At 40.3% G+C, this 23,305-nt stretch overlaps 2 protein-coding genes across 3 annotated transcripts; one reads left to right on the top strand and one right to left on the bottom strand.

Annotated features, from left to right (window-relative positions):
• Window positions 1-1,189: 1,189 nt before the first annotated feature.
• On the bottom strand, window positions 1,190-2,756 carry LOC145433044 (uncharacterized). Its single transcript, XM_080309943.1, has one exon. The coding sequence runs from the start codon at window positions 2,495-2,497 to the stop codon at window positions 1,625-1,627; it is 873 nt and encodes a 290-aa protein (XP_080166069.1). The 5' UTR covers window positions 2,498-2,756; the 3' UTR covers window positions 1,190-1,624.
• A 2,093-nt stretch (window positions 2,757-4,849) lies between these two features.
• On the top strand, window positions 4,850-22,685 carry LOC145433043 (programmed cell death 6-interacting protein-like). Of its 2 annotated transcripts, XM_080309941.1 has the most exons (20): window positions 4,850-5,005; window positions 5,078-5,184; window positions 5,886-6,013; window positions 6,089-6,216; window positions 6,278-6,431; window positions 7,304-7,449; window positions 7,513-7,587; window positions 8,730-8,828; window positions 8,914-9,049; window positions 9,920-10,043; window positions 11,971-12,151; window positions 12,603-12,714; window positions 14,210-14,379; window positions 16,371-16,487; window positions 16,553-16,684; window positions 17,966-18,085; window positions 18,791-18,897; window positions 20,366-20,512; window positions 21,212-21,334; window positions 22,151-22,685. In XM_080309941.1, exons 1-20 carry the CDS (start codon window positions 4,874-4,876, stop codon window positions 22,392-22,394), a joined length of 2,682 nt encoding a protein of 893 aa, XP_080166067.1. In that variant the 5' UTR covers window positions 4,850-4,873; the 3' UTR covers window positions 22,395-22,685. The 2 variants fall into 2 exon arrangements, with proteins under 2 accessions (XP_080166067.1, XP_080166068.1); XM_080309942.1 differs by lacking the exons at window positions 21,212-21,334; window positions 22,151-22,685 and having other exon boundaries at window positions 19,660-20,464.
• Window positions 22,686-23,305: the final 620 nt, after the last annotated feature.

Here is a 23,305-nt window from a genome sequence, read left to right as displayed (position 1 = left end):
ACGAGCTAATTTATAATCTTTATGGTGCCATAAAAGGTTCATATTTAAACTTTTCACGTCACTCATACGACAAGATTATTGGCACTCGAAACGACGCATCATACTCGATTCAGAATCGAATCACCCAGGTACTCGATTTTGCCCAGCCCTGGTCCCTGGTCACCATAACTATCCACTCTGCCGCTATCCAACTTCGCCCCCTCGCGGATATGAGGCTACAGAAAATAAAACAATACGCCGCCCGCACTGCGCGAGGGTTTTTCTTCGGCTTTGCACTCGTCTGTAATCCCGATATACTCGTTCAGATTCGATTTTATGTTCCTCTGCCATGTTAAGGATGGCCGACAGACACATAATAATTGATGACTTCGAAACATCTAATAAATATAATCCGCAATAGTCTGATATATAGGCGTCTCCACTTGTCCAGCATACTTCAATTAACTGGAAAACTTAGTTGATTGAAAATGAACAGAACATGGTTTCATCGCAATCGTTATATTGCCTTCAAATATGTGTTAGGCTCGTCAATATCAAGGAAGCGAAATGTAATCGTGATTACTTTTCCGCGTAATCGACTGCTGCCATCGTAATCACGTTTTCAGCTAAGTAATCGGCTCGTGTCTGACACCGAGAGACAGCTAGGGAACTTTCAGAGTTTCCAAATTTGATTACAACAGGGATATATATCCCTGGATTAGAGAATGGCAAATGTCGGTATACAGCTAGCTTGGTTCGTTTCGCACTACATTTCTCCTGTAACAATTTCAGGAAAACCAGACGTTAGCTTAGAATTGAAATCAGAGCACACAAAGATTTCACAAATTAGATTAGAGTTAATTAAGTTACCGGCCGCTAAGGTCCTCTTTACGTCGCCTAGGCTCAGGATGGGTGTCTGATTTCACAGACGACTCCAAGCCGTTTCGACACCTTCGTATTTTTTCATTGTATCGCAGTCTTGTGGTGCATTGAAATTCAAACTAAAACTGATACTGATTTAGCTCTTTAAGACAACTGGAATTATCTAGTCTAAGACAACAAGCTGGTAAGCGCGCAGATTGCGAGATACTTGTGGTGATATCTGTTTGGCTCTGTATAGCGGTGCTCGACATCAACCAAGCTGAAAACGTGGTGTTTTGCTCATTTTGAATTGGAGCTCCCTGTCTTAGACAAATTAAACCACACTGAGTTTGGTTAAAACACACTTTAACATCAACGTTAACAATCGTAACAACGAAAAACAACAAAAATCGATAGAACCGGCAACATAATGGATATCAAACACGCAGAATTATCAACAAAATACAGTTGGCAACGGTAAACAAATCCGCCGTGGACATTATAATTTCATCTGCAGCACAAAACTAAACACGTCACAAATTCGATTAAACGGCCAATATGATTTCCTACGAAAATCTCATTCCAAGAAGGGAAGAACACCAATCAATAAAAAACTAGGGTAAAACAATCCACGACCCAGCCGTTTTGTCATGATGGCGGCACAGGCTGATATCGCCATTACCGATCGTAAATAGTGATTAATATCGGTCAAGTCTACGGCGTAAAGGATGCGTTAAGTAGCCTATAATGCGTGCCGACGAAAGTTTCGTATTATACAGCCTGATTACAGTGATTTCTTCTTCCCTGTCGCGTTAGTCTTGCTTCTTACAGCAAGCGGGAGGCTACTGTGGCGATTTGGGTTTAAGGGGCAATGACCAATCGTATGAGCATTATCTCCAGTCGCGTCACACAAAGGACATTCGTAACTTCTCAACACGGGGCAAGTAACCTTTCCAGTGCTATCCTTGAGCTGGTGTGACATATACCAATCTTTGACTTCTTTGTTGTTTTTGCAGAAGGAACATCCGATGAATCTCGTGGCGGAGCTGCCAATGCCAGATTTCGCTGCCCTGGTGACGCGAAGTATGCGATTATTGCCATCCAGGTCCAAATTAGCCAATATCTTTCTGTCATCAATGCCGCACTGTTGATTAAGTTGATTTGCCGGCGGAATATTGCTGGAAGCCATGTAGCGATCTTGGAAATTACCGGCGAATTGGCTTGAAGTTAGGCAGGGGTTTTGAAGATGGCTGTATTTTTGCAAAATCGCATCGAGAGCTATTTGTATTCTGTCCTTGTAGTCTTCTTTGCCACTAACTGGATATGCAGCTTGATTGGTGGTGGGTGGTGTCAAATTTTCGAGTACCGGTACTTGGTAGTTGTTAGTAGCAGGTTCTGAATCTTCGTTGATTGATTTCTGTAGGACAGCTCCGCGCCCAAACAATCTCTCTACGTCTGACAGTTTCGAATCGTAGTATGCGTTCATGTCGAGGTGGCTTTCGGAAAATTGATGATCCAGGCTTGGAATGTTCTGGAATTTCTTGTAGTCCCGTCCGAGAACAGATCGCATCCAGTAGCATTGGTCTTCTTGACCGCCGACAACAGTCGACAGGCCCAAGTAATCGTTAAACACATCGTAGCAGCCTTGTAAATTCATGATGTTTGCGCTGCCTATATATAAAAACAGTTTCTAAAATTTATCTCACAGACTCACAGACTTCACAACGTAGTTTTGCGTCACCTGTCGAAAAGTTTCGTGAGACAATCTCAGTTACGTCATAATTTTATGATATCATACATTGTGACGACAGACAGCTAACCTTAATGACCATTAACCAGAACCATTGGTAATCAAATTACTCTCAAAACTAGTAGAATCATGGCGCGTGATATTTGGTTGACAGAGATGATTATATCCGCAATAGTAAAACTAAGATAGAAAAATTTCGTAAACTAAAAAACACACACGATATATTTGATGAAATTGAACAGTTGTTTTGCTCCGATAAAATTAGAAAACAAATCACTCTCACGAGGAAGTCACGAGTATTAAATTTGACGTCACATATAAAAATATCCCCGAATGCCAATGATCACGTGATTGTGATGAAGCATATTTGTGTTGTGCCCAAACCAGCTGACTGCGACGTATGGCTCAGTATTTTTAGCCTCGAAAGCCAGGTCCGTGTAACTGTAGTATTTACGCGTCATCGATCTCAAGAACAGTACGTGCATCTCCGAGTCACAACCTTCATCGGAAGTAGCAGTTATGGAGTTTTCTTACTGGTTTTGCCGTGCCTGTTCCACAGCCCACAGGTGCACTGTGACATTGCATGGCTATTTTATTGCTGAGGCTGCCTGATGGCTGATTGAGTATAACGAGGCCTCATCGACCTGCGATCCAGACCGAGACCGTGGTTCAGTTATTTAGAATTGACAGGCCGAATGGCGAATATTAATACTGATATCATTGTTTTCTTTTATGCCTTATAAACATACAGTGAGTATGGGATAGAGACAGCATACGCATATAGTAAGCTATACTCCTACATCAGACATATATAATATCCTACATGGGTAGCGTATATGGGCCACAAACGCACGGGTAATGATTTATATTTGTGAAATGAAGGCGTCGTTAACTTTTGATTTTGGTCAATTTTGAAACACCAATTTTGACTGTACCCAGTGCTGTAAATTGCCTGTTCATCGCCTGCCCATTGAAACAATTTCAGTAAGCTCATACATACTCGTTGTGTGTGTACATTCTCGACACCACTTTTAAGAAGTTCTTACATTTTTTGCCATATTTGTGGACTCAGATGTGAGTTAGATTGATTGCCTTCGTTTTGACTCCTTCCATCTGTTCATTCTATCACAATATTTTGGTATTTGTGTTTTTTTTTATAATGAAACGTTTGAAATCGCCTCGCTTCACAGCAAAATTTAAGCTCATGGCAGATATATCTAATGTACCAAGCGCAATAACGCATTTATAAGCGCACAACAAATTGCACAAAGGATTACAAGAAAGCAATTCTGCTTCAAACTTATTACACGCACATAGGATGTAGCACCACAATTACATTCGTACAACATTTACAAAACTTCACCGCTGAAATCGATCATAGCTTAGAACACTTTAGGCTACATGAGAGGAAACACAATTTGAACTTCCTGTGGATTTAGAATGAAATTCATATATTTACTTGTATAGCCTATACCAGTGGTTCTTAACCTTTTTTCCTCCAGCGCCCCCTTTCAAAAATTATCGTGCTCCAGCGCCCCCCACCTCATATTGTAAGGACTGTAATAAAGACAATGGGTGAGAGGGAGGACCGTAACAGCACTTCGTCAGCCCCCTAAAAACGATTGTCTTGGGCACCCATAGCGTGATAAACCAAACTCATGAGGGCTTCGCTCTCCCAAGTACCCCGTCGCGTGATTTCGATGGTCAGCAAAGTTTATGTGACCTGGTCGCCATAGGAGCCAAAGTTTTCTATAATGCATGAATGAAATAGGTTGTAATTGCATATATATGTCGCTATAAACTTTTTATCCTCTCAGCCCACGTAATAAGACTTACCAGTAGCGCTGAGACAGCTGTTGGATTGGAAAATGAAGGCCACTTAATTAATAATTGAACATATTCGGGCATGGCCGTTGGTACAATTAAATCGTTACATGTTATTTTGTTACCTCTTGTCCGCCGAGAGTGAGTTTTTCTGTAATGCCTTAGGACTCTTGGGTCAAGTTTGCAGACATAGGGAGTTTTGGGTGTGTTATTTGACTTTTGTTAGGGGGAAGGGGGTTATCCCAATGCTGTTTGGCTTCTTTTTGGGAAAATAACTTCCATATTGCATAATTGTCTTGCTGTTATACAACCGAACATTTCGAGTATCCGATACCTAATAATTGAACAAAAATTATAAATGCAACTTTTTCGTGACTTCAGTGCAGCAAAAACTTGCCCTATAACCCATTTCTTCAGAATAACCTTGATGTTGCTGCATCATATTCAATTGTCGATTGCATGACTTCGTTCTCAGTTAAAATGGCATATTCCTTAGAAGTAGGGAGGTTTATTGTGGCTCCCTTGAAAAAATCGAGTGATGTGGACCTTGCAAAGCCTATTGAAACATTCGCGAAGAATACATTTGACAAGGTATCGTTAGTAGCGTATTCATTCTCAATACCTACTCTCCTATATGCTGTTAACACACGATGCACTTAACAGGTTGATGATGATTTGATCAAGCACATAAAAGACTTCAATAGTCTCCGAAAATCAGCTGTCGGAAAAGTTCAAGATCGAAGTTCAAGTTCGCTAAACCTGCTGCTAAGGTACGTGTATTAGCATTGCTGAAATCATGATTTTAGTTGACCATGTTTATTGTATTAACTATAAGCTGGTCATTCTGTTGTTTCCTAGGCTTTGAACACCACTAGTGTTACAAAGTAACACTTCTCTACTGGTTGCTGAGTGCTGACGCACCAAATATTGGGATTTGAATAATATGAGTATATTATACATGAAGTAACTTGTGGAGTATGCCATGTTTCCTCCAATGAATGTTGGTAGAACACTTGGCCGCAACCACCAAAAATCATGGTTGTCGAATATCTGTGAACTTCATAATAGATGCGATACGGTAGGCTGTGTCAAATCTCCAAAACCAATCAATACACTATCTATTGCATGGAGCGGCGTAAAAGATATGATACCTTAACTTAGATATTGTGGTTTATGATACAAGATCCATGGTTTGCCTTGCCGCGATCCCTAAGCTAAATGCTAAATGAAACACTTGAAATAGATGTCATATTAATATATTATGCCAATATTTGCAGCCGAATTCTGGAAAATCTGGTTAAACAACATTTCGGGCTACTGTATTATATATTTGTACAATTTGCCTATTGTGCTGGAAAATGATTTGAATTTGATCATTCGTTTTTGAAGTGGCTTGCTAGAAGCACTTCATAACTCTTTGATGGTTGGGCCTGCTATTCGTCGTCATAAACAATGAAATTTCCCAATTCAGATATTACGACCAGTTTTCAGCACTTAACAGAAAAGTTCCGTTTCGGGAGAGTGGTGGGGTCAACGTATCATTCGCTTGGAAAGATGCCTTCGATAAGGGGTCGCTTTTTAGTGGCCCTTCCAAGCTAGGTATGTGCTGCTTGGAACTTTGTGTTTTTCGTGCAATCTCTCTGTATTGAAACCCACATTTTGTTATCGTTTTAGTATTATCATCTGGAGAATTTGAGCTTCTCTGCGTAATCTTCAATATCGCCGCTCTGAAGAGTCAACTAGCAAGCGATACAAATCTTAACTCAGACGATGGCTTGAAAGCTGCTGCAACACACTTTGTGGTATGTTTATTATACACACTGCGCTATCTTTTCCTCAAGGTTATTATCACATTTATTGCAGGAAGCTGCCGGGATGTTTCAGCACATCAAGGACAGGATTATGTCGGTGACTAACCAAAATCCCACACAGGACTTGATGCCGGTGATATTGACTGCGTTCAAAGCTATTATGGTTGCTCAGGCTCAGGAATGCTTTTACGAGAAAGCTAGTTCTGGTAAGATGAATAATAATCTATTTGAATAACATATTCCAATCTGTAACCTCCGAAAGTCTCTTCAGATACCGTAATGTACAAATTCCCATATGCTGTTAACATTAGTTCGAGCCCAGTTTGTTAATAATTTCATCATTTCAAAACACCGCAGTCTGCAAGACTGAGACATAATGAAAAGGTAGGGAGGGTTTTAAAATGACACCCAACTCAGCTAAGAACATGTAAATATAAGGCATGGACACTGAATTAAAAGTAACGAAAGATATCACGAAAAAGATAGGCAATGAAAATTAAGTGGCATATGTCAGCACAGCAGGCAAAATAGCTATGGCACATCGGGGTCTGGAAATAGTGAGGGAATTGTAGTATTAATGATGTACTTGTGTAATTGTGAACGAGATCTTCCATTTCATGGAACTTAATTCCATAAATGTCTGATTAAGTAATCTTTCCTCAACTGAATTTTATTCGATTTCAAAATATGTCATAAGTGCTTTCCAAATAGTCGATCATTTACTAAATGATTTTGAATTTTCACCATTGAAATGATGGTCAGCTCTTTTTTTCATTTTGTTAGAATATCTAATCATAGACATCAATGGTGCACCATTATTTTGAATAGATATGGTGGCCAGACTTGACCACGTGTTTGAGATCTTTTTGTATAATTACCGGCACGGTACCTCAAGTATGATTTCATATTTCGCGATGAAATTGTTGATATAGAATGCTCCTATGCTCTACTAGGTGCTGACGATTACCTCTTACGAACATATTCGGGTTTATTTCAATATGCTTATGCTATTCAATCGTATATTGAAGTTCTGTACCTCCGAGAAGCTCTTTTCACTCAGTGCGTGATTGTTTTTCAGGCAAAATGAAGCCAGACATCTTGGCGAAAGTTGCCAACCAAGCAGCTACCTTGTACTCGGAAGCAAATCAATGTGTCGTGGAGTGCGGGCAATCCCTTCCCAAGGACGTAGCACAGGCGATATCGATACGCCATGACAAATTTTTGGTGAGTTAATAAGATGATTTGTGCGACTTCAAACTTGTGTTGCTAACTAAGGTGTTTTTACAGTGCCTCGCCCAATTTCATCAAGCTACAGTTGCTCACAACGCTAAAAAATACGGAGAAGAAATTGCTCGTTTAAGGGTAAGGCTCAATGGCTCATTCTTATAAGTTTCTAAGTGCAGATCGCTTAATATCATGGTTGTTCATGAATTGTGCCTGGCCATGGTTCACTAATTTTCATTATTCCTAACTTGGCATTGTGCGAAAGGATACATTCCTGATGTGTATGAACATAACTTTGTCCTTGAATGGTTCATTCATGCAAGCAAGGTATAATCAGTTACTGTAGCATCCACACTTAACCATAGTAACAGGAGCGTTTTTACTATGATAATACTTCACTGCTCGTGGATTAAAGTGAAATAGTTAAGCAAATTTTGTGAGTGGATGAGCTCAATTCGTATTGTACTTGATCATGGTATTGTGGAAATTTGTATCCAATCCAGTTTATATCTAGTAAAATATCCTGCTTGTGTTGATCACTTGGAAAGATGATTGTATGTGTGAGGAATTTACACTCTTCTGCATTTCCTCATAGCCTACTCCATATGTCTGGCTGTATAAATGATCTAAGCATAGATATATACCTGTAATCAATCGCATTTTTACACGCTATAGGCAGTACCATGCTGATATCTGGATATTAGCCTGCATTACAGGCTGTAATTTAGTGTGAATTTAGAATTTACGTTGCCTCTCATTATGTGGGGGCCAGTTGTGGTAGAAGTCAAGTCGAATGGATCATCGGAAACATACCGTAATTGGCACCATGTCATTTTTGTAATTGTGAAACCAAATATTCTTTTGGCCGGAGTATAAAGTATAATTGTTGTCATTGATGTGTCTGTCGCTAGGGACCATGTTATCTTGATCAACTACCGCTAGATTCTTTTAAAATTTAATCGTGTGTTTCAAAATTGATCGTTAACATTGATACAGTAACACCCCTATGTCTTTGACACCGCTATTACTGTTGCATTAGTCTGGTCTGAATTTTCATACAGGAACTGCGATAAATTAATAGAAATCGATACTTCTATAGAGACAAAATGTTCCAACTGGCCGTGACCTGCTTACAGCAACCAGCATTGTATGGTGCTTCCCTGTTGTCTTCATCGGTTTAAAACAACTAGTTAACCAGCCAATACAACTCCCAGCCATATGCAATGAAGAAGTTGAATCCCTAAGCAGCAACATAAGTTTACACCTGTGCTATGTTTCAGAAAGTGGAGCCCATGCTGAAAGCACTTGCTAAAGGTAACGACCTGCTCCCAGGGTGGTCGGCGAAAGATTTCGGTACCAAAGTCACGACTCAGCTGCAGGTTAGCTTCGGATTCAATCGCTGGAAATGAATTTTTGCGGCCTGCTATGCATCAGTGTTAACTTTGCGATGCTCTCCGTTTATAGGCATCTGGCAAAGAGAACGACTTTATCTATCACGATACAATTCCAAAAGAATCGGCGCTCCAACCTATCGGGAAAGCGGTCATCGCCAAGCCTAAAGACTTCAACACTTCGGAAGTTCTCAGTGCTAAATTCACAGGTGAGGTAGAACGATAAAAGGGAATGTGTCTGTTTCATGCAGAGGTGGGCGGTAACAAAGTACATTTTGCCTACATGTAGTACTTCTTAGTACTTAATCATGTGTTTTGGCTACTTCTACTTCTACTTGACAGTTTTTTGGGAAGAAATACAAACTTTTACACCTTGGATTTTGCGAAGTGTAATCTGGTTTTGGGATGCGATCTCGTGACTTTGATGAGTGAAATTTTAATGACACCCGAGTCCTGTATTATGGTAACTGAATATGTTTCAAGAAATTGCACCAGCTTGTGGTGTCGTTGGTCATTCTGCGTTAGTCAAGAAGAGAGTTCTTGCAATTTTGAAGGCGGTTAACTGCTGAAATTATGTGATCTGTTAACCAAATGTACCTTTTGAAACTAATTGCTGAAGTATTTTTCACATTTTGATTTGCTACCTCTACTTCAAAGTAGTTTTGACATGTTTTTGAGATTGCTTCTTCTACTTGTAGTTGTAGTTACACAAATTTATGACGTTTCTTCAGTATCAGTATTAGTTTATTAATAATTTTATCATTTCAATGCACCACAAGATTGCGATACAATGATAAGATAGGAAGGGTCGAAACGACTTGGAGTAGTCTTTGAAATCAGACCTGGGTCGAGGTGATGTAAGAGGAGGCATGCACGCTGAATGAAAAGTGAAAGCAGATAATATAAAAGGACAAACGACAAAATCTGATGCACTAATCCTACTTGAGTAGCACTGCTGACTTCTTCAAATTTGACCACATCTGGTATCGTGAATTGCCACAGAAATTTCATGTGGGAATTATGTTTCGAGTTTGTAGTTGACGAATTGCTTACTCTCTCTCTCTCTCTCTCACACACAGACACATTCACCAGCCTGCTGCCGCTTTCGATTCACAACGCTCTGCAGTCGTTCGAGAATCGCAGGAAGGAGGTCGTTGAGAGGGAGGTCGCCAGATTAAGAGAGCAGACCACCCTGCTCAATGGGTGAGCCGTGTTTCCTTTATTTCCCCCGTAAATAATCCTCTTAGCATTTTAATGGCTGATAAAAGTTTCGCTGCGATTTTAGACATCAGTTTCGTTTTGTGAACGTTTGTTAGGCCTCTGAAGCAATGGCTCCCAAAATGTGGTACGCGGAAGCATCCAAACTGGTACACGAGTAACTTCATCGAACCTACAAATTTATGAATTGAAAAAATAATATTTAGATCAAAATTTCTAATTTGCTTTGCATCCAAGTAACACTGGGTTTCATGGTCTCCCAGTTACCGAGAATCCTTGATGTAGTAATGACCTAATGGTACAAACAATGTAGTATGTTAGATTCCTCTCTTCGTATGCGCAACTATGGCCAGTGGTTGAAATTGATCAGACGCGCATCGATGGTCGCCATTATCCAACCAGGAGTCAAGCCAGGAGAGATTCATATACTCCAAAAAGCGCTCAAAGCTCATTTTATAACAGCTGGACGAATTTTTATGAACAAATATAACAAATCCATCATACCAAATCTTGCCTTCATGTCACACAATTTGTGACAAACTATTCTCGGCACTATAGACTTGTGATCAAGCGAAAATAGTGTCACTTTCGCGCTGTAAGCCACTGTTACGGTCGATATAACAAGGTGGTACACGAGCTCAGTAAGAAGGCTCGAAATGGTACGGGTATACAAAAAGTTTGAGAAACACTGCTCTGCGGCAATGCAACACGCAATTTTTTGGTAATTATTAGGGCTGGGCATAATGATTCGAGTACTCGAATCTGAATCGAGTAATAATTTTAATGATTCGAGTCGAGTAGTAAAAGACGATTTTTTCGAGTACCGAAATTACACGCTCCTCACCACTGAAAGTTATTTATCGACGAGAATTATAGTTTCGATACTATTTTCCACTGTGCAAGCCTTTAAACCTTAATTGACCAGCCCACAACATTGTCACTAAGTGCAATGAAATCGGTAAGGTCGAAAAAATATTTTTAGTATTTTTATTGTGATGGATAACAGGTATTATATAACTTTCGGGTGGCATGAAAGGTACATATTTGAACTTTGACATCTTCCATTCTGTTTTGACGTCATAATGAATGATACTCGAATACTCGACTCGACTCGAAGCATAATACGTGATTCTGAATCGAATCACTCAGGTACTCGATTTTGCCCAGCCCTAGTAATTATGCAATTGAAGTTCCGGCGTCCTACTGCTACGTCCTACAGTCCGAGTCATGGTATTATGACTCGAGTCCGAGTCCAAGTCATTGTGTTGACTGCTCAGTTTCCAGTTAAATTCTTGTTAAACCCACTTTTTATAACTGTGTTTGGTGATATCGAATGGTTCGCATTCATAATATACTAGTTTTCCTCCCTTTTAGCAGTTTCTGGTCGTATTTTCAAGTGCCAGTACCAATAGTCGAAATGCCAATAGTGTGGTCACTTTGCTATTCTTCGAAATTACAATGAAACGTCAGTCTTGGCCATCTGAGTCTCGAGTCCTTTTAGCAGTTTCTGGTCGTATTTTCAAGTGCCAGTACCAATAGTCGAAATGCCAATAGTGTGGTCACTTTGCTATTCTTCGAAATTACAATGAAACATCAGTCTTGGCCATCTGAGTCTCGAGTCCAATGACTTGGTTCGAGTCACGCGCAATGACTCGAGTTCAAGTCGAGTCGTCAGAAAATCGCGACTCTAGTCGGACTCAAGTCGAGTCATTACAACCCTGATGTCGGATGCAACGGTCTTTAACCTAGCCATATTTTGGAAGGCCTTGGAAATGCTACTTCTACTTGCAACCCAGTGTAAATTTACGACGTTATTGCGCCTTCAACCTGAGTATCAACATTGACTACTTACTAACTTTGACCGCATCTGCGCAAAATAACTGTTTTACGTTACTTTTTTTTATCCTTTTAGAGTGATGTCGTCTTTGAATTTGCCTGCGTCGCTAGAAGACGCGTCTGGCGGCGATCAGCTTCCCCCGTCCATCCTTGAAAAATCGCAGGCGGTTCTCAGCAAGGGCGGCGTCCAAGCCATCGACACTCTGCAGAGAGACTTGCCGGAGAGCTTGCAACGTAACGAACAGATTTTGAACGAGGTATGGTTTTGTGTTATTGTTGTTGATGGGTACAATGATTTGAGTACTTTAATCTGAATAGAGTATTAATTTTAATGATTCGATACGATTTAGTGAGAGATGGTGTTATCGTGTACTGAAATTATACGCTCGTTGTTTCTCTTTTAACCGATTTGATTACGAATCGTATATGGAGCTTCAAGTCCATTACTTGAGTACCATTCATTATGACATCACGTACATTATGAATGATTTAGAAAATTCAAATGTGTACCTTTCCTAAAATCAGAATGATGATTCCAGTTACACAGACCAAAAATCAATATTTTGACGATTGTTAATCTATCACTAAAAGTATTTTGTTACAATGTCACTACACAAAAATGTCCTTTCCATTTCCAAATTTCCTTTTCATGGTGCGCGTTAGTTATCATTTGATTAGACTAAGCGTCAAGCTCTTTGCATCTTATAGGTCACCAGAATGCTGAACGAGGAACAGGCCAGCGACGACGAGCTACGAGCCAAGTTTGGCGCCAAATGGACCAGGACAAAGTCCGTCGAACTCACGCAACCATTGAGACAAGGTGAGGTGTTCAACAGGCTATTTGTTATGGCACAGTATTGAAGTTATTCTCGTAAATGAAATTCCGGATACCACATGTCTTTGTGATTTTGATATATCGCATAATTGGAACTGGATAAATTATTCGTATTGGAATAAACTCGAACATTTTCGGGTGACAGTCGCCCGGCTTGGGACAACTGGAATAGAGACAGCTTTTGGGAATAAGATTAGAATTAGAATTGCTGAATTCGCGGAAACTTTGACACCTGAACAAAGTTCAGCTGGTATCGAGTCAGAGTTCATCCTCGTAAGCATGGGAATGGCCAATGTTCGTACACCAAGCTTAAGTCGTTTTACGCTACCGGTATGCAGCTCTCCTGTAGCATTTTCAGCAAGGCCATAAATTAGATCAGAATTAAAATTGAGGGCATGGAAATATTTCACCGATCAGAATTAGATTAAGATTATTTCATTCTAATTAGTCTAATTATTCAGCTGTCGAAGCCTGACACTTGTCAAGGGTGATCGTCAGCAAGTAGTGAATAATTCAAAGACTTGGCACATCAACAGTCTATCACCAATAATGGTATTTCTTCGAATAATTATAATTGACTGCCATTTGATTCAATGCTTGCTCCTGACATTATGGCTGTGCTATATTTTATCAATGAAGCTGCGTTCATTTTGGAAACTCGTCAGATCAATAGACCTTCTTTAGAACCTGCAACGACAACAATGTCTTTCATTGACAATTTCTGATACGAGACTGTGGTATCGCTTCTGTTGATGAAGCGATTAATCTCAGGTTTCAATGTCCGCGCTTTGTTTTAGTCGCAGCGGTTCACAGCCAAACTTGATTGCCATTAATCGATAATAAGTCTGCACTAACTCAACCAACGCTGCCTTTATTTCATTGGTTGTATGTGATAGCCATAAAATTATCTTCTCTACAACGCATCTTAATCAACCGCATGTCCACCAGACTTAGACAATTGGATAATTATAGTATTCTAATTATAGCGCAATCTAATTTGTGAAACATTTCTTTGCTCTGATTCTAATTTTAATATAATTTGTGAAATGTTTGTATGTTCTCATTATGATTCTGATCTATTTTCTGGTTGTCCTGAAAATGTCACCGGAGAACAAGCCGAGCTTGGAAAAACTGTAACCAAAATCTAGCATTTATGTCATTTGGAAAAGCTGGAAATTTTCGTACGCCTTATGCTCTCATCATCCTTATTTGAATAACTTGAAGGGAATGTGTTTCCAATATGCTCACAAGTTTCTTCCTTTCGTGTTCAAGACAATGCTCTATGGAATCAAGATAGAAACGTTACTACACCAAAACTAGCTTTCTAGTATAAAATATGGCAGAATTAGTTCATTTTGCGAGATCGCACGAACCTAAAACCACAGTAGAAATATATTATCTGATATTTGGCGCCGTTTATCAAGTCCGCTTTTCTGAAATCGAAATATTTTTATTTGACACTCCGCCCCGATTTCTATAGAGGTTGACAAGTACGGCAAGATCATTCAAAATGCGACAACGGCCGACGGCATCGTTAAGGAGAAAGTCAGCAAACACCGTGAAGGCATGGAGCTGCTCTGCATGCCGGTCGACAGACTGAAAAGCTCGATACCCTCTGCCAGCAAAGTAGCCGCTTTGAAAGATAACCCGGTGAGTTGAACGATCGGGCAGAGATGTTTCTGTATTGCATAATTGGAATTGCATGTATGTGTAATTTTATATTGACTAATTTTTGAAATACAAGATGGTGTTGGACTGTTGGCTGTCACAGCAGGGCTCAGTTATATTTTATAAACAAAGTCGTGTTCATTTTTGATTCGAGATTGTAGAAATGTTGCTTTTTGACTGTTCAGTGTTCGTGCAGTAATTAATCTCAAGTTTCATTGACCACTGGGCTTGTTCAAGGACCTTTTTCGGTCAAATTTTACTGGGCACCTTGGAAATTGCTGGGTTGCCCAATAGTCAGGCCGTGTTATTTTTGGCATTTCAGGAGCCAGATGCCAAAACTGCCAAAAATAAAAATTTGAAAATGCCAAAAATAACACGGCCTGCCAAATAGTGTATTTCGTTAATGGTGTTGTGTTAACAGGACCGCGTTACAAGCGAGAAGAGCGTTTATGAAAGGCAGGTTTCTTAATCTGGGTCCAGCCCACCCATTGGGGGTGAAAGCATGGTGTCCTAAATGGTGTGGGCACAGCGAGATTGAACGGCTGACTGCATTTGGTTTACGTCATACTTTCCATTTGTCCAAAGGCAATTTTACGACCATTTTTGACCGGCTTGTCGAGCGCTAAATTTGATAAATTGGGTATCAATGAGAAGCTGCCGCAGTACTGATTATTAAAATATAAATTATATTCTGCTCATGGAATTGGAACCCCCAAAATAATCCACGATGTTTGCATTGTGATCGAGTTGAACATTGTGACGCAACAAACTATCTGGCTATTTCTGAGCTGCATAGTCTCGTTTTGCCAGACAGTCTTGTTGTGTCAATGTTCTAAAACAATCTAACCTTCCCAGGACTCTTCCATGCGAGTTGGTAATATTAAAGCCACCTGAAGTGACAAAAGTCCTCCAAAAATATATCGGTAGACTGAAGGAGAAATGATAGTCGGGCTACTAAATAGAATGTGTTGAGAGACAGCACAGGAAACTCCTGGAAAAGGATCGGGAAGAAAATTCTTTCCGCGATGAGATCGATGGCACTGGCAAAGTGATCTCTTTTCATGATGCATGGAAGCCGGTTCGGCCCTCCAAAGATTTTGAAGCTCTGAAAATCTTTTGTGGATGACGGGCAAAGTTTTTTCCCTCAACGGCTACTGTTGAAGCCGATATTTCCCAGATTCGCTTGGCGAGAAATGAATTTAGGAGAAACTAAGCTGACCTGAGTTTGGAAGCACAGTGCAAACGATTTAAGTCTATTCAACAGCTGTTGTTACAATCAGCTGTTGAGCGTGTTTGTTAGGCTTTTCTTTCGTTTTTTTTTTCTTATTGGCACCGATTCCGATGGATACTGCACATTTTGTTGGCACTGATTATACGTGGATGCTGCGCATTTTGTGGTGGCTTTTGACAAACTAGCCCAAATAAAGCGTTTTTGTGACTAATTCGAGGCTGAAACTATCTATTTAGAGGACGATGCCAAAACTGCCAAAAATAAAAATCGAAAAATGCCAAAAATAAGTTATTTTTGGCAGTTTTGGCATATGCCAAAAATAACACGGCCTGCCAATAGTGCTCCACATCAAATTTGACTCAATTCCTACCCGCAGAAGTGAAGTTGCTGGAGGATAAATTTTGGATTTAAATGAAGAAATAGAATAATTTTAAAATTTTACCGGAGGTCCCACGAAATTATGTCGTTGGCTATATAGACGATACGCTTGAATAGGCTCAATTCAAACCTGCAGAATTGAAGTAACCATTGTAGAATATTTGGGATTTAGCAAACAAAATTTCAAATTACTCTAGGGATCACATCAAATAGTTACGTTGCTTGAAAAACGATGCATATTATTAAATTTGTTCAACTCCAACGCAAAGTTATCGGAGTGGGAAATCTTTTTGATTTTAATTAAATCTCATTCATGGCGGGAAAAATAGTATTTTCAGTGGTTGGTATTTTGATTTTGTCTTAGGTGGTTGTGGAGTTGCGTCAGCTTTGCGAACAAGCGGAGACCTTGAAAGCGGAGAGGGAAGTTATCGAAAACGAAATCGGTTCTGCCAACAGCGATATGGCCGATAAATTCACGCAGGTAAATTGATTCAAACGACGATGCAGATTTTGCGCCGATTGGGGATTGATTAATTTGAATTTTAGGCTCTTGCGGCAGACGGGGCTCTCAACGAGGAAGCGCTTTCTGTGGAGGAGCTTGACCGCATCTATCAACCTCTCATCGAGCAAGTCACTGGATCCGTCCATCGGCAAGAATCTGTTCTGGCAAACATTCAGGTATTCCCAGTCTTCTAGCATTCATTCAAGTACGGCTTGTATGACTTTTTAGATAAGGCCTGTACTGTGACCGTTTACATACATATCTGCACCACATCATTTAAGTAATTCATTCATTCCCTTATTTTATACATAAATGCATTAACCGACATGTTTGTGTGCATCTATCCCAAGCGCATAGCCAGGGGAGGGGTTTGGGGGTCGATACCCCGCCTGTCGAAGCGCCAAACCCCGTCCTTGTGAAATGACTGTTCTGACGCTATTACTCGGTTGCAATTCAATAAGTCGTATTATCAGTGTTGCACGCGGCCAATTATCGAGAGGCGTATTGCCAATTAGCGACATTCGTCTGTGCATATTGCGCTGCACAATGTAACGCGGCACGATCTCCCGCTGAGATGATTGCGATATGAGGTCATTGATTGCTGCGCTCTTCGGCAACGGTCACCTGATTTATCACGTCTCCAACAAGCCTAGTTCCGCTGGCTTGGAGAATCGCAACTGTGATAGGCCCCGTGCGCACTATACAATCGATGGCCAGCACAATCGCATCTGCTTTGCCTGGTGCGCACGATATCATCAGTCGGCCTACACAATCGCATCTGCAATAGGCCTAATACGAAAGATATATCATGTCCTCCTATTTTGTTTATTAGTTTATTTATGGCGCGACTTTTTAATCTTGCGAGATCGGAGGTTATCGACTTGGGATAGTTTTTTAGCCTGATATTGCTGGATAAGACATCATGTATAACCTGACAGTCCCGACTTGACAGCACCTCTGAAAATATAATCAGCATTACTTAAATTGCCTCTACTATATAGGCCGTGCCATAGATTTAATCTACAAAGAACTCGACACACTCGCATCACACCGAATTATGTCCCACCCGTAGTTTATACGATTGTGATATGATTGTTGACATACAGTGTTTTTTCCAGTTCTCTACTAGTTGCTGACGATTACCCCTGACGAGTGTCAGCTAAAAATATTCGGTTTATTTCAATATGAATACATTATTCAAGTGCAGAGTTTGTGAAAAAAATGATGAAAAAATCATTCTTTCTATGACACTTAAGATGGTTATGTATTCCTTGATGACATGGGCAATTGAGCATGGCGATAATGAATTTTTGTGGGATCTTATACCACCGCCGGTTTTAACAAATCATTGTATGCTCGATGTGTTTGCGGTACGGGCGTGCTATTCAGCCACAGTGTCTTTTATATAGTCTAATAATCACGCGCTTGAAAACGTAACATTGTTTGTCTTTTGGCAGAGAGCCAGCGAACAGTTTAGGGTGCTGAAATCAGGCGGAGGCGGCAATAACCGCGACGAGGTCCTCAAGAAAATCGCGGCGGCCCACGATGGCTACATGGAAGTTCTTTCGAATTTACAGGTATGGCAATACTCGGTACCTAGACAGGCTCGGAGATTTGCACGCTGAAATTTGAAACAAGTATGAACAGGTTGAACAAAATGAGTTTTTCTTTTAACATTTTACTGGCTACTTGGTAAGGTTTCCTGATAAAACGCTGCGCACCAATTTTGGCTTAATTCCAACCTATAGAAGAAGCATTGCTATATACGAAAAAAAAATTTGGATTTACTTGATGAAATTAAATATATAAATTTTCAAATTTTAGTGGCTACCCCACGAAATTGTAAGGTAGAAGTACACTCTTGAGTAGCAACTTCATGCTGCGTTGCCACTAACGAGTTTCTTGTCTACTGCGGGAGTCAGAAAACCGCGATTGGACGTATCGCAACATTGAAATATCCAGCACAAGGGTGCGAATATTCTTGTAAGCGTGGAATTTCTGTGATCTGCTTCCAGTATAGTCGCGAAGCGCTTTGGGATAATCGTGCTCGTAAATACGAAATTATTTTCTAAATGGGCAACTGGCATTGAATTTTACTGTAGTCGTAAAAACATAACGTTCTTAAACGTTGAATGGTGATGGAATACTTGACCTGACTCGTAACTTTCAATTATACTCGGAAACGAAGCAGTCAGGTCCTCGATTTTGCCCAGTATTACTAGCCTATGTGCATTTCTTTGATTTGATTCTACAATGTCACCACCCTACCGCTTATTCTCCAGGAAGGACAAAAGTTCTACAACGACCTGACAGAGTTGCTGATCAAGCTCCAAAACAAATGCAGCGATCTGGTGTTTGCCAGGAAAACGGAGAAGGAAGAGATTTTAAAGTGAGTTCCGGTCCGAGTGGTTTTTGTTACACATACCAGCGTTACTGAATGTCATTCAGTCACCGTGTTGACATTTTTATCAATTCAAAAGCTCCATGAAATTGTGATATACGGTACCAAAAAAATAGTTAGAAGGTGTCAAAACGACTTGGAGTAGTCTTTTTATCACACATGCGATCAATCAATGCAAAAAAAATCAAAGTTCAACCAGAATCAAAACTCATTCTCAAGAGCATGACATTGGTAAATTTCTGTACACTAGGGCCGTTAAAAAATAACTTTTTTTTTCAAATTGTACAGGCTACTTGATAAAATTGTTAGGTTGCCTAAAAAATGGATGCACAAGAAATTTGGATCGATTCCAACGTGTAGAAGCCAAGTTATTGATGTTGAAAATTTAGGATTTCAAATCATAGTATTTACGGTGGATAGATCTAATTGAAGAATTTGCCATCGTAAATACTATATTTTCCACGCTGGTTTCACACTACAGTTCTCCTGTAGAATTTTCAAGAAAACGAGTAATTAGATTGCATAGAAAATTTTACTAATTAGATTGGTTCGCCTCAACTGGTCTAATTAGACAACTAGAATTATCTAACTCTCTAAGCCCGCTCGGATTATTGGGCTCGACCCTAATAATTAACTACTTGTAAATCAAAATAGAAATTGACATTTTACGAGGTCGGCGTTTAATTTGTCCAGTGTTCACCGTACCTTCATACTTGGTTGTAGTTTGTAAAGTTATTTGTATTATTTTAGTTGGATGTGAATGACGGCATTATACGAAGACCCACGTCTCTGGCGACGGTTCATGGCAGATTGATTCCCTGTTTATAGTTCCAATAACAGTATACTAGTACTAATTCACTTGCCATTTTCATAGTACATTTTGTAAGGTCCCGTTACTTGTGGTAGAGATTCAATATAATTCATATTATTTACCGATACGTATTTGCACATTCGACATTACCATTCATTCTTCATAGTCAACATTCCGTATTTGATTCCTAGTTTCCAAATACTTTCCAATATACATGTTAAAGGTGTGTTTTAAGCAATTAATTTCCGTCATACACCATTCAATTTATTATTTCTAATCACGGTGGCGTTATGATGCATTCTGTGTTTCAGAGTTTGTGTACCATCTAAAAATAGCACGTTAAGCTGAGCATAAGCTATCTGTTTGCCTTGATTATTCAAAATTTCATGCCGGTGACGTCATATGTGGTTATACGATTGTTGAAATGCAATGTTCTTTACTAGTTGCTGACGAGTGTCAGCCGAAAATATTCGAGTTTATTCAATATGAATATATAATTATTCAGTTGTGTATTGAAGTTCTGTGCCCCCGAGAGTTTCTTCAAATTCTGTGTTTCGTACTTTGCCAATTCCTTTTGTGTTTGTCTGTAATTTAGGTGTTTCGAGTAATAAATTTTCAATCACAAACCGTTCTTGTGTCGTTTAGGGACATGCAGCAGTCTATCGTGACTCAAAGTAAGGCCGAGTCAGGACCACCACCCTCTTATCACGATGAGGTACGACAGGCGCCCCCCAGGCCCCCTCCTCCCTCTGTTCCCACCACGGAGTCGAAGACGCCAGTAGCGGCTCCAAGGTCAGTCTGTGCGTTATACCTTCCGTGAGTTAGTGAAGTTCTTACTTGAGTCAATTTGTGTATTGACTCGACTACGACTTTGAATATGCACGTTTAGAGTGATAAAATATATATGTTATGAATGCGGGGCGATCGATGTCACCGAAGAGTTTCAGAGAAGTGAGTTGAACCAGGGTTGTAATGACTTGAGTCGTGATTTTATGGTGACTCGACTTGACTCCAGTCATTTTGTCAAATGCGTAAAATGGCTCGACTCGAGTCAACTTTTGTATTGACTCGACTTGTACTCGAGTCATTGCGCATGACTCGAACCAAGTCATATGACTCGAGACTAGGGCGGCCAAGACAGATATTTCAATGTAACTTCTAAGAATAGTGAAGTTACCACATTATTTGTATTTCTTCCATCAGTCCTGATACTTGGAAAATAGGACCAGGAAAATTACTGTAATGAATGCGAGCTATATAGTGGGTTGAACCCGATTGGAACTGAAAACTGAACAGTGAGCATAATGACTTGGACTCGAGTCAAAACACTATGACTCGGACCCGACCCTCTACTGACTTGAACTCTGTCGTGAATTGAAAATGACTCGACTTTAATATAATTATCGAATCATTCGAATTAATACTAAATTCAGATTCGAGTGGTCAAATCATTGTTAGTCAGGCTGAAGCAAACACAACTCTTTGTAATAGGAGGAACGCAGCTCCGCCTGCCCAACCGAATGCTGCTGCCACAGCCCCGCCATCTGGGGCACCTCCATCGACGGCCCCGTCTCAACCGCCATCCGGCTACCAGCCTCCCCAAGGCTATCCAGGGTAAGTTTTGCATCTGCACGGTGCCTTTTGGTGCCAGGTGCACTATAATCAGGGTTGCTATACTTTCCTTGTCCTTTGTTTGTCATATTTTCTATACTCGCAATAGTCTAAGAATTAAAGTCCCAACTATTCTTGATGGTAATGAGGCCGTAATTAGGACTGGGATGAAGTGTTGACGTTTTCTTTGGTCAACAAATTTTGTGGCTAGGCTACTCGTAGTTTTGGCTGTTCATGTCGAACCTGACTATAATGCTGTGTATTTTGGGTATATTTCAAGTGTATTTGAAGATACTCTTTGAGGTCAGAACTTCAATATACCTTTCAAGGATAATATACGCATTAGGCCGTGTTCAAAAATGACTTTTTTTCTTAAATTCTACTGGCTACTTGATAAAATTGTTAAGTGATCTAATTGAAGCCTGCACACCAAATTTGGCTCAATTCCAATTCCGGCATAATCGTATATTGTATGCCGACAGTTGTGTCACGAATCATGAAGTCAAAATGTTCCTTCCGATTCGCTACTATGTGGTGAAAGTTACTCCTGGCCAGACTTGTACGAATTACTTAGTTTTCAAAATTTAGAACTAGAACTGGAATCACTCACTTTTCAAAACCTGCAGCTTGAAATTAGAACCACTGGCTTCAGAAAATTTGCAGCTAAAACTACAACTACTCAAAACTACAGAAGTTAGTTAACTAACTTGATCGGTGATGTTCGTGAAAGTCCGCCACAGGTGTATATTTCAACTATGTACATTGTACAACTATTTTATTCAAAAATGTACAATTGTATATAATATTCAACTACTACAGGTACCATACCATGCCTCCGTACGGCGGATATCCTCAACCTGGGTACGCGCCTTATCCAGCAGGCCCATACTACGCTCCGCCACCTGGGGCACCCGGTTACCCCCCACAACCACCCCAGATGGGTTATCAGCAACCGGGCATGACACCATACCCTCCGCAGCCCGGGCAGTACCCAGGCTACCCGCAGCAGCCAGGATACCCGCCACAGCCAGGACCTTATCCTCATCAACAACCCCCTTATTGAATTTCCGTTTGACGATGCTGAAAGGATCATGGACCTTGAATTGGATGGTTTTTGTACTATCGTTCTATCTGTGCAACAAATCTTTTGGGCTTGTTTTTCGAACCGGGGTCCTATCATAACCCTGTCAAACTGTCTGCTTGATATAACGCGTTATCGTGGTGTTGTGTCTCTGACCATGTAATTGTTATGATTACAGACGCTTTGGCAAACCATCAATCGTGAGCGAATATCCTGTGTAATTTAGTAGCGTCGTTTAAAATATGTACAATATACACTATACAGCTTCAAAAACGGTCATTTCTGTAGGTCAAATACTTAGATTTTGTCTTCAAGAACGATGCGGCAGTAGTAGGATGTTTTGTAAGGATGCGAATCCGATGGAGTGTAGATATGATACGATCTTTTTGCTTTTGCTGGTGAGCTAATTAATCTGATTATGGTGTTGTGGCAGAGCTGCTGAGATTCTGCGACTGTGGTGGGATCTGGGCTTTGGAACCGGAGCTCTAAGGGAAATTCAAATAGAGAGGGATTTAGTTGTTTGTAAAATATATCCTGACATGAACACAATTCAGTGCGAAGAGACGTTAGTCCGCATTCCGTATCATGAACTTTGATTCAAGGTGCTAGGTAAATAGAGAACTTTATAGAGGCAATAATGTTACTCCGTACCAATGATTTTCAACACTGCGCGAAGAAATCATTGATTCATGTTCGCACCAAAGCCCTGGATGGTTTTTTTTGATACAACAAAATGTCTTGGTCTCTGCACCGCGAACAGTGTGTAGCTTGGTAAAATAGCATTGCACACCATTATACTCCACTTCGATAACGAAATCGCCACCCTAATCATGGGGTATCACCTCCAAACGTGGGACAGGTTTGGATGGCATCATCGAGTCATACTAAAGCAA

Source organism: Botryllus schlosseri, chromosome 2 (genome assembly GCF_051294905.1).
Source record: "Botryllus schlosseri isolate E-star chromosome 2, Bs_hap1, whole genome shotgun sequence".
Lineage (NCBI taxonomy): Eukaryota > Metazoa > Chordata > Ascidiacea > Stolidobranchia > Styelidae > Botryllus > Botryllus schlosseri.
This window is presented reverse-complemented; position numbering and strand designations above follow the sequence as displayed.

Coding starts and splice junctions, on each gene's coding strand:
- LOC145433044 (XM_080309943.1), bottom strand. CDS start 2,497: ATGAATTTACAAGGCTGCTACGATGTGTTTAACGATTACTTGGGCCTG.
- LOC145433043 (XM_080309941.1), top strand. CDS start 4,874: ATGACTTCGTTCTCAGTTAAAATGGCATATTCCTTAGAAGTAGGGAGG. Junction 6,217..6,277: donor CTGCTGCAACACACTTTGTG/GTATGTTTATTA, acceptor CATTTATTGCAG/GAAGCTGCCGGGATGTTTCA. Junction 18,898..20,365: donor GAGAAGGAAGAGATTTTAAA/GTGAGTTCCGGT, acceptor TGTGTCGTTTAG/GGACATGCAGCAGTCTATCG.